The sequence below is a fragment of the Aulostomus chinensis genome, chromosome 14 (assembly GCF_037954235.1).
Source record: "Aulostomus chinensis isolate RoL2024-O1b breed Wild chromosome 14, RoL_Achi_v1.0, whole genome shotgun sequence".
In the NCBI taxonomy this organism is placed as follows: domain Eukaryota; kingdom Metazoa; phylum Chordata; class Actinopteri; order Syngnathiformes; family Aulostomidae; genus Aulostomus; species Aulostomus chinensis.
This window is the reverse complement of record NC_141333.1, coordinates 11103556-11114238: the sequence shown is the minus strand read 5'-3', so window position 1 is coordinate 11114238 and position 10683 is coordinate 11103556. Positions and strand designations below refer to the sequence as shown.

The 10683-nt window shown below is 43.2% G+C and overlaps 2 protein-coding genes across 2 annotated transcripts; both read right to left on the bottom strand.

Annotated features, from left to right (window-relative positions):
* Positions 1-162: 162 nt before the first annotated feature.
* On the bottom strand, positions 163-1875 carry dynlt2b (dynein light chain Tctex-type 2B). Its single transcript, XM_086224097.1, has 5 exons — positions 1717-1875; positions 1071-1204; positions 860-929; positions 519-582; positions 163-421 (listed from the first exon to the last, which is right to left on the bottom strand). The coding sequence occupies exons 1-5, from the start codon at positions 1761-1763 to the stop codon at positions 374-376; spliced, it is 363 nt and encodes a 120-aa protein (XP_086080223.1). The 5' UTR covers positions 1764-1875; the 3' UTR covers positions 163-373.
* Positions 1876-2220: 345 nt separating this feature from the next.
* ftsj3 (FtsJ RNA 2'-O-methyltransferase 3) lies at positions 2221-9609 on the bottom strand. Its single transcript, XM_086223582.1, has 21 exons — positions 9324-9609; positions 9076-9181; positions 8143-8189; positions 7894-7973; positions 7708-7807; positions 7356-7550; positions 7134-7249; positions 6801-6905; positions 6375-6475; positions 6137-6223; positions 5905-6042; positions 5457-5592; positions 5152-5345; positions 4876-4990; positions 4628-4709; positions 4373-4502; positions 4164-4261; positions 3806-3908; positions 3226-3409; positions 3031-3125; positions 2221-2907 (listed from the first exon to the last, which is right to left on the bottom strand). Exons 1-21 carry the CDS (start codon positions 9388-9390, stop codon positions 2589-2591), a joined length of 2598 nt encoding a protein of 865 aa, XP_086079708.1. The 5' UTR covers positions 9391-9609; the 3' UTR covers positions 2221-2588.
* Between the last annotated feature and the right edge of the window lie 1074 nt (positions 9610-10683).

Genomic DNA, 10683 nt, shown 5'->3' with positions numbered 1-10683 from the left:
CCACAACATCTCAGTGTGAAATGATGTCTATAATAAAATAACCAAGAATAACTGACAAAAATCAGGGTTAACATTGTCTACGTTTGTTTGCCACAGTATATTCTTTCCAAAAAATACCAGAGCTATGTAGTTTTATAGAAAAAAACACATATTTCTCCATGACTTTTACAAAACCTTCCGGCTTTATTTACGTTTCCAGAACTAGCAGTGTCAGTGTCTGTGTGTTTAGCGTGTTTGATGAGGAGAATCAGCTGCTGGTCATGTGGGATATCACAGGAGGGTCTGGGAGATCCCTGCTCTCCACTAGATCTGAAAGTTCATTTCACATCTTTTCACGTGAACCTCCGTCATCTGCCCCTTCCGCCTGTCCTCCTCAGTAGAAATAGCTTCCAAAAACAGCCACCATACAGAACAAGTTCCCCTGGCAAGGTAAAACACAGGTAAATGAGAACTCCATGAACAAGTAAACTAAAAAAATAAATAAATGTCTAAAGCCCAAAGAGAATAAAGGCACCTACATTCATGAAAACATCTTCAGCGTAGTTGTCGGTGTCAGCATCCCACAAACACTTTGAGGAAATCCTGTTGAAAAAAACAAAGAGTCTGGACATCCTTGTACAATGTAATTTGATAAATATTAACGTTGCAGTTCTTGCAGTGCAACTCTTGAGGTTTGCAGCTTGAGCTGAGAAAAAGAGACAATCTGATCATTGACATGAGCACACATTTGGAGTAAATCATGATTAAAATACAGATGGGATGTTGACAGAGGGAAGTCTAAAAAAATAGTTTTAAATAGCACAATAACACAGTACATTATCCACTGAAACTGCAATACCAGTACCAGCTAATCACTCACTTGACTCCCTGTCCTCGCTGCTCTCCGATGACCACCTGCACGACGAGCTTGTATCTGTCAAACCCTGCGTCTGTTCAGGCAGATCAATGAGGGTTACTGGTGTACATCGCAAGGCTTGTTAAGAGCTGCCTGACTGACCAGGGCAGTATCTGTGTCCCTTGGAAAAGCAACCTTAAATCAAATGAAAGGGACATGCAATGACATCACTTACTCTTCACTTTGTCCTTAATGCACTCTGCCAGTGTACGGGACAACTCTGAGACTTGGTCCGGGTCATACTCCAACCCAGACAAACGTTCCCTCACTATTTCACGTATAAACTCCTTCACAATGGCTGGTTTAAACCTGAAATGAAAAACAAAAACAAATAACTGATTGATTTCACGTGGTCAATAGAAGAGCAAATAGAATAGAGATCTTAATACGTCAATGGGACATCCTGGTAAAGTAAAAATACATACTATCCTAAATTGTTTTGTTTATGGTACAAACTACATGTGAGTTTTTAACTTTATATATTCCACGTTATTTAATTATTAAGGTTAGATGGCAGCGAAGATGCAGCTAGAGTCCTGTGGCTCTCATATATGCTCAGAAAAGACTTTCACATGTAGCAAATTTATGTAAATGACTTAAGGGTTTTTCGAAGTTGACTTTCGTCGCAATGACATGGTGACATGTTGTCGTTTCAAAGGGCGCAAAATAGTTACGTTTACTCCCACTAAGCTTAACTGTGCACGGGAAGTTCAGACGTAATCTTTTTACAAATAGCACTGCTATTGAACTAAGAAGCTAACGGCTGGCTAAACAAATGGCTACGCCAGCTTAAAAAAAAAAAGCTTTTTAAACAAACTCACTTGTGCTCATACTTGGGTCGTAGGAGATATGTATCTGACGCTTCCATTGCATGTTAATATGACCATAACTCCAGGAAAAACAACAGAATAGCTACAAAAGAAGAGAGCGAGGGAGATTGTCGCTAGCAAACATATCCTCGCAGTGTCACATCCGTAACCATGGCGACGTTTTGTAGCTACGATGTACCGCCACCTACCGGCCTGGAGTGTGGACAAGTATTAGATTAGTATTAAGAGGAGAGAGAAATTCTCCAGTGGATGAACTTCTTTTAACATCTTCATACATTAGTTTGTTGGACTATAACCATGATTATCAGTTTTGAAATGGCTGGACAGGGAACTTTATCACCACTGGGGGGTTCATGGTCTGACGATTTAAAATATGCAATAAATTTACTAGTCGTTGTTATACTCACCAGCAAGTACTGGGATGTCTTGATGTTATTCCACTGAGGTGTGTGGGGGAAAAATGAACTTAGCTTTTTTGAAAAAAGAGCCAGCAAATAATCTCAAAGCACATTTATTGCAAAGATATGTATGTAATATTTACAAAAATATCAGGACAATTCTGAGGAACAATTGCTCTTTACAAGACAGGATTTACAATAATTAACTCAGCAGAACCACTCAAAGAGTTCAAGGCAAACATCTTCAGAAAGATGTACAAGAGTCAATGGATGTTGAGTGAGGAAGCTCCAAGGGTGCAGGGAAAAAGGGATGGCTGAAGCCCGTTTTCCTCTTTATCCACCAGTCAGGAGCCAGAACCGTGGTGTCGTAGATCGCAAAGTTCAAGAAACCTTCTCATAGGACCTGAGGCCCAGTAATGTTGGATTGTAACATAAAGAAACTGGATAGTGGGAGTGATGCAAAGTTCATTTTCCTTTTCGCCCTTTGCCACCCTTCACCCCTCCTTTGCCGCCCTTTGCCCCTCCTTTGCCGCCCTTTGCCCCTCCTTTGCCGCCCTTCATCCCTCCTTTGCCGCCCTTTGACGGTCTTCTTTTTCCTTTGCCCCCTTTTGCGTTTTGCTCTTTTCTTTGCATTCCCCGCATGTCTTTCTTCATGCGACTGTCCACCACTTTGAAGACTCCCTTGAGGCCAGGAGGCCGTCTCACCTTCTTACCCGCTCCCTTTTTAGCCACGACATAAGTTACTTCCCTCTTCTCTTTGCCCAAGCCCGCCTTCTTGTAGATACTGACAACGGAATAGAAAAAAAACAATTATTAACATTCTATTGGACTATAATTTCCAAGTACGAAGAAAGAGACTGCGTTCAATGGAGTGGCAATTTTCAGGCCTATGGGTGTGATGTCATACCTCTTCAGCTGAGCCATCTTCTCCCTCTCTGAGATGTCCACTGTGTTGACAACTGCCTCTGCTTTCTTCTTAGCCTGCTCCATCTTTTTCAGCATCTAGTGGAAATTAGAAATACAAAACAGTTTGACCACTGCTGCACTCTGAAGCCAAACTTGTGTTTTGTATCATGAATCCAGCAGCCTTGTGTCATCGTACCCTCCTCTTCTTCCTGGCCTTGGCCTCAGCAACTCTCTTAATAGGTCGAGCATCGATCTCCTTCCACTTCTGTTTGTACTCCTCCACCATCTCCCTGGTGACTGGCACTGGCTTCTTTCGGTGTTTGCGTTCGTCATCCAGGAACCACTCAGGTACCTCCCATGGCTCGTCTGACGCAGCAAACCTGCAGGAGCATAGTATCAGCTTTCTGTCCAGCTACATGAGGTGTAACACTAGCACAGTTTGAGTGTATGTGAAAGACCAATATAAACTGGGAATAAGCTTCAGCTTCCAAATTATCTTGTAAATTGTGCACTGCCATCGTAAAAGGACTGCTTTTTAGTCTGTGGTCAACACTAGGTCACTGACCTCAAGCTGCTGTTTTTGATTTTAAATGTTTTACCCCACATGGGACGCACACACCTCAAAAAACATCAGCATAGTCAAGCAGGCTGTTTGGTAATAAAATAGAGCGAAAGTTAAAAATCACATTTCATGACAGAGTCAAGCTAGTGGTTTCTCTTCTGCTTCCAGCCTTTGCACTTATAGCTTAGAGTAATTTCAACCCCCCCACACACACCTGTGAAAGGAGCTGTCCACCAGGTCTCGGGCTCTCTTCTTGGACGTGGCGATCTGACAGCCCAAGGCAAGACCTTCTGCATCCAGGATCCTGGCTTTCTTACCTAAGCAGCAAGGACACAAACACAAAGTTGCACCCATCAGGAAACTAAAACATTTTAAAAGAGAGTTCAGTCAGTGAGTTTACTTTATCATCTCCTGATTACAACATTGAAACACGGGGCTGGGTACTGTCAAGAATCATCTGGGAGGCCTTCATCATCTGTTTGGGACCTCCTGACCCCGGCTTGACTTCAGGCGCCACAGCTAAAATAATATTTTCCATCCATCCGTCTGAAATACACATGTCTGATACTCACTGGTGCTTTCCACAGGAACAACCTGGAAGCCGTCGTCATCGTCTGCTTCTCCTGGCATCCCAGCAGCACCTCTGGCCTGCTTCATCTTTGTGATCTCCCTAAAAAAGCAGCACACTTGTTTGTTCGGTTCTGTACCATTTTTAATGACCTCATCATTGAACAGGACCTACGAGACACCCGCATGAGTCTATGAGGCAAACACGTTTTACTTCTCATCATCGCTGCTGTCGGTGTCACTGTCACTGTCCTCATCAGCTTGCTGTGAAGGTCCCGCCTCTTCCTCCGCTGCTTGAGTCGCCTCCTCTTCCTCCTCCTCCGCTTTCCTCTTTTTACCTTTTCCTAGAAAATATCCCAAATCGCTGTTACTTTGTCGGTCCTAAAAATTAGGGAAATTACTTTGGAGTGCAAGAAAAGACTTCATGAGAACGTAAGAACAAATGACATGTAAAGCAGAGATGTTTTACCTAATTGCTTGTTTTGGAGCCACTCAGATTGTCTGAGCTCACTCTCTGCGTCTCCTTCAAGGTTGATCTCAGAGAAAATATCCTACAAGCACAACATGGGCGAGGTCAAAGGTTACACTTAACTCATTTACAGGTGTCAGCAGATAAGTACAAAAACAGTTGTAAAAAAATAGAATCACTACTTAGTTGAGCAATAACCAGAGCATGAACTTTCAAGTGTTGCATCATGGGAGCAAGCATGGACAAACCTTGCTGAACCAGAGATTGGTCTCTCTCTCTCTCTTCTCATCCTTCCCTTCTAGTTCCACCAGCAAGCCACCCTCCTCTGCTTCATTCTCCTCCTTTTCCTCAGTGAACGTCACTCTGGGAAAACCACACACATGCATCAACACTGAGGGGTTGATTCTTGCCTTACTTCTACAAGTGTTACAAGTGTTTTTCTAATAACGGAGGTGCGGTAAAAGCATCATCATCATCATCGCTGCACTTGAGGCATCAGGAGCAAAGCAACAAATAACGCTTACTTCTTTTGACCGGTTTTCTTCTTCAGCGTCTTCTCTCTCTGCTCCACCTCTGCCAGGTCGTCTTCATCCAAATCCGAGGCCAGTGACATTTTATCGGCTTCATCATCCTCTTCCTCAGACAGGTGCAAATCATCCTCCCCATCACCCAGATCATCTGCAGCCTGCATGTCTCCCTTGGATATATCTGCCAGCGCCTGACAGGTAGAGGAGGTGGTTCATTGAAAGAAGTACAGAGTTCATGTGCATGGAAAGTTGAGGCGTGCCAGGATTAGAATCCATCGATGTCAGGAAAGTTTGGCTTTCACCTTTTTCTTCTTGATGGTGGTGAGGGAGAACAGGGAGGTGTCATTGGTGTCAGCGATGGAGACGCCTGGCAGATCCATCTTCAGCTCCACCCTCTCCCTCTGCTTCCTCCGCTCTTTCAGCAGCTTCTTCTTCTTGCTGAAAAATGAAATGAAGTCTGTAGCCTTCAGAAACGTCACACTAGAAATGATGCCTATTGTCACCACACACGCTGGCTTGCTGGTAAGAATCTGGGTGCTGCTGAAATAATAATTACTGCACAAGGAGGTTGTTTTTTTTTTTTTTTTAATACTTCTGAAATGAGGAGTGATGATGCAAGGAAAATTGCTGGTCTTTGGAAGTGGCACCATCACTCATCAGACACACAACAGCTACAGATATCACAAATAACAGGGCTAAATAAACATTGAAGGAAAACAACGATAGCGTTCTAAACCAAATGCGTCGTACCGTTTGAGCTCAGCCACCTCCTCAGCTTTCACCTCGGCCAGTGTCCTCTCCATTTCCTCCTCCTCTTTGTCCTCATCCTCCTCTTTCTTCTGATCTGCTTCTCCCTCTGAATCGCTCTCTTTTTCATCAGAGCTCAGGCTGAGATCAAAGCAGACAGCGTTGTTTTTTATTAACTTCGAGATAATCTGGCTACAAGTAACATGGATTTTTGTGAATATGCTCAGGGTTTTACTTGATCTCTTGGTCAAGCTGCTTGGCCTCCTCCTTCAGTTTCTTGGCCAGGTACCTCCTCAGCTTGGACCTCCAGTTCAGCAGCAGGCTGGGTTATAATGATGGATGAAGGAATACATAAAAACTTTTAATCTTAACCTAGTATTTTCTTTGTCTCTTCTTTAGCTCCTATTGCATTTTGTCACAGCAATATTAAGTCCTGCACCAAGCCGGTCAAGTAAGGGGACAAAAAGTCTTACCGGAGTTCTTTGCGGCCCAAGACTTTGATATCACGACAGCATTCTTTTATCTCGTCAGTGGTGCTTCTGTGACACTCCAGATCCGGGTTGTCGAAGGAAATCTAAAATGAACCGCAGTCATCGAGGTGCCAGAGGGAGAAGGCAAGACAGGAGAACATTGTATCACTGGATTAAAAAGGCAGGTGGAACATTAAGGCCATCACCCTCAGAATAAGTTTCATAAGTCATACTCAGACTGAAGTGAGTGTGAAGTGAGTAATTGGACTCCAAACTGCTTTCTACACCTACTTTTGTCTGATCTGTTTCAATTTCTTTTAAAAGTCCATTTTTAGTCAGACTTGCACAACAACTTGGCTTTTTCTAACAGCATGTAAATGTACTTATTGGTTGTTGAGAGGAAATTACAGAGTCGCACAAGGACCTCACCTCACTAGCTTTGCCCAGAAAGTCCACGGGGTTTTCAGCTTTGAGGAAGGCTGTGACTGTACAACTGTGGAACAATGTTAGATCACCATCTGCGTATCCCTCCGCCTGGTGGAAAAGAGCATCTTGGTCAGTAATGGATGCAGATTAGGAGACAACTATGGGCCGAGTCATGGAATGACAGCACATAAGCGGACAATCAAAAGTGACTTATACTACAATGTTTAAACGAGATTATCTGGTCAAATCGGCCCCTTTGTTGCACATTTCAAGTGTCACACCTATGTTCATAGGATGTAAAGCCATTCTAGGTTTACTGAATCAAACCACTCAAACCTTTGGCTTCTTGTCAGGAACCAGCTCCTTCACAGTCTTGGCCTGCACCTCCACCTCTTTGAATGCGTGTTTTGGGTCGAAGAACTTTGTGTCGATTTTGTCAGGGGCAACAAATCCTGGTCGGGAAAACATCAACTTGATTTAGAGGGAGGACAAGTTTCACTTTGCAAATGATGAAAATTCATTCAAAAAGCGCTTAAAGAATTGCGATCTGCCACTGACCCTGGCAGATGACAAATATCTCTGCAGACTCATTCCTAGAAGCCTGAGGCTTTGTGGCCTGCACCTTCTTGAAGAACTGCTGGAAGATCCAGAGAAGCGGTTGGTAGTCTTTGGAGCGGAAGACCTTGGTGACGAAAGTGCCCCCTTTGGTCAAAAACTCACAGGCCAACTTCAGGGCCATGAGGGTCAGATGAGCTGAGGGTGAGGAAAGAAAGGTCAAAGGTCATTATCACAGGGAAGCATTCAGGACACAAACAAAAAGATGGAACTACAGTTCACTTTCACTCTCAGTTGGTCAGTACTGAACACCGAGTCCTCTGTTGACACGTCAGTCTAATTTAGTGGCTCTTACCTTGTGAGAAAGCATCATGCTGCCAGTTGGCTCCCACATTCGGGGCTCCATCGTTCAGCACAACATCGACCTTCCATGTCTGCAGTTCCTTTTTCAGGGCCTTCGCATGGAACAGAAAATCCCTCACGTCAATCCCTCGGCATCCAGTTCCATACCTCTTACAAGACTATTCAGGTGGTCACTCACCTGTCTGCATTTCTCCGTGGTGATGTCTTCCTGCAGCGTCACCACATTGGGGATGGGCTTAATGGGCACCAGGTCAACACCTGACAGAGAGATACACTTATTCCAATAGTCTTCCCACTCGCAGTATTTCAGTGATGAACAAGTAAGACTGAAATTCAAAACCAGTGGGACTCACTCTTAGAACTGAGTTTAAAACTGTGAAAACTAAGCCAGATCAATAAATGTAGAATGAAATGAAAATCCACTCACCAATAACCAGACTTGAAACAGGCATAAATTTGGACGCCACCTGCAACCTGCATTGATATTGTCAGTCATCATTTGCTTCCTCTCATTCACAAAATAAAAGGTTACTAATCTGTTGCATTAAATCAAACAGAGACATAAATAGCACCATTTATGATGCCTTGACAATTGTCATGATTTTTTCCACAACCTTTTCCCTGGTACAAATATGAAATGGAAAATTTAAATAAAACAACTTTTCTTCACCTGTCTTTCAGTTATCATCTGCTCAGAACAGTCAACATTTTTGGGCCATGTTGACGCCCACATTGGTATCTATCTCATGTATTCATCTGCTGATAGTAGTTTAAACATGAAAATCATTACTATTTTTGACTTTTACTTGAATCAAAGAGTGACAGTGCATAAGGGACACATGAGGCCAACAGGATTATATTAAAGTAGTAGACAGAATGAAATGATGCTTGAGCTTTATATCCCTCGCTCAGTTTGAAAATACCTCTAGTGTTCCAGCTGCATTATTCTGTCGACCAGTAAGATTACAGAGGTGAGGACTTTTAGTGAAGCATCAAACCCATAAGCAAAATCCTCCTCATCATTATCCCAGATTAACGACGATGAAGCTGAATTAACCATATTCTTAGCAAGGCATTAAGGCAGGGGTGGGCAATCATGTGCCATGGAGGGCCACGTGTACGCAGGTTGTCCTTCCAACCAAACACTTAAAAACAGGTAATTCCATTGCTTAACACACCTTCAGCCACAGAAGAGTGTTCATCAGTGAAACCACCTGTTATAGATTGGGTTGGAAGGACAACCTGCATACAAATGGTCCACCATGGCACGTGATTGCCCACCCTTGCATTAAGGTAAAGGTTATTCACGTACTCCCAGCGTGCGATAATTAGTTTGATCCAGTGTTGACGAGCAACTCACCATCCGCCGGGAGCAGCACACAGGTCCACCAGAGCTCTAGCTTTCTGTAGGAACTGGAATTTACGATTAAGCTGAATAAGTTTGAACGATGAACGAGACCGATAACCTGAAACAGACAGCGCAAGGCGTTATCGGACATCGTCAAACTCTAGACTTGAAGACGTTCTAGGTAGCTAGCGAACCTGCTAATGCTAATGACCACTACAGCTTTCTTCAAGTTGTTTCTTTATAATTTGCCTGTACGTTACCTGTTTCTTTTGCCAGGTGGTAGAATTTATCTTTTCGGGTTTTTCCAACTTTAAGTTTCTTCCCCATGTTTGTGGCTGTGGTTTTATTCTCGTACTACACTTCAGTAAAGCTGTAAGCACGCAAAACGTCCATGTAAACTACACGTGCAGAGCTTGTACGTCATAGGTTTCTTCTTCGTCTGATTTGATTCCGGTGTTCCTGGGACAATGACGCCGCTTGCTGGCTGTAGTATTAACATCCATCCATCCATCCTGGAGCCTATCCCAGCAGCTTTCAGGCGTGAGGTGGGGTTCAGCCTGGACAGATTGCCAGTCCATCGCCAAAACATATAGACAGACAACCATTCACACTCACAGTCACACCTACGGTCAATTTAGAGTATCAATCAGCCTCGTCCCCTCTTGATGTCTTTGGACTGTGGGAGGAAGACAGAGTACCAGAGAGAACCCACACAGGAACAGGGAGAACATGGAGACTCCACACAGAAAGATCCCGTGCTGGAGCCAGGGCTCGAACCCTCTTGTTGAGAGTGCTGAACCACCGTGTCTCTAATCTAATTATTATAATAATGTTACTACTACTACTCCTCCAAAGAATAATAATAACTAACTCAGTTCTGAGGTGTGTGTTGGGGGTTACAGCTATTCTAACAACACGCAGTGTGTGAACCTGTTTATCGTTGATTGTTACATTATTGTTGGATATTAAAACCCACATCGTCAAGTTTAGTCTGTCACTTTATCCCAAAAAACAGGTTAAAAACACACAAATGTTCCTTTAACCAAACACAACCTATTTCAAAACAACCTTTTAATTTCAAAAGCTTTCTTAGATAAATGAAAACTGAACTGAGCTGTGAAACCAAGCAATTCACATGTTTCAAAGCACAGTGCTTCTGACACAGTGGACAGAGACATCACGCATTTCTCACCTCCTTTGCTGCACCGGGTCTACATTTAAGTAGGTTCAAGATTTTGACCAGTGGTGCCTCACGTCAGTCAGTCAGTGAAATAGCCATTCACAAGTGAAGTAGCCAATGACACGGCCCATCAGACCCAGTCAGTCGTCGCTGCGCTGATCTCTGACAGCTAACCGATAAAAACAAGGGGCAAAAATCACACAGATGAAAACCAGAGTTTAAAAACAAGAACTAATGAAATTCTACGGGAAGAAGAATGTAATAATCATGGTAATGGTGATAACTTAAGAATGATTTTGTGAATAAGTAACTACATGCACAACTTTTAGGTTTATTTCATCATTGTGTGTTGTAGCAATTCTGTGAAAATTTGTTCCATGAAAAAGATCTTGATGTACTGAGTTTAGCAACTTTCCCTCCCCATATATAATAAGCCGGTG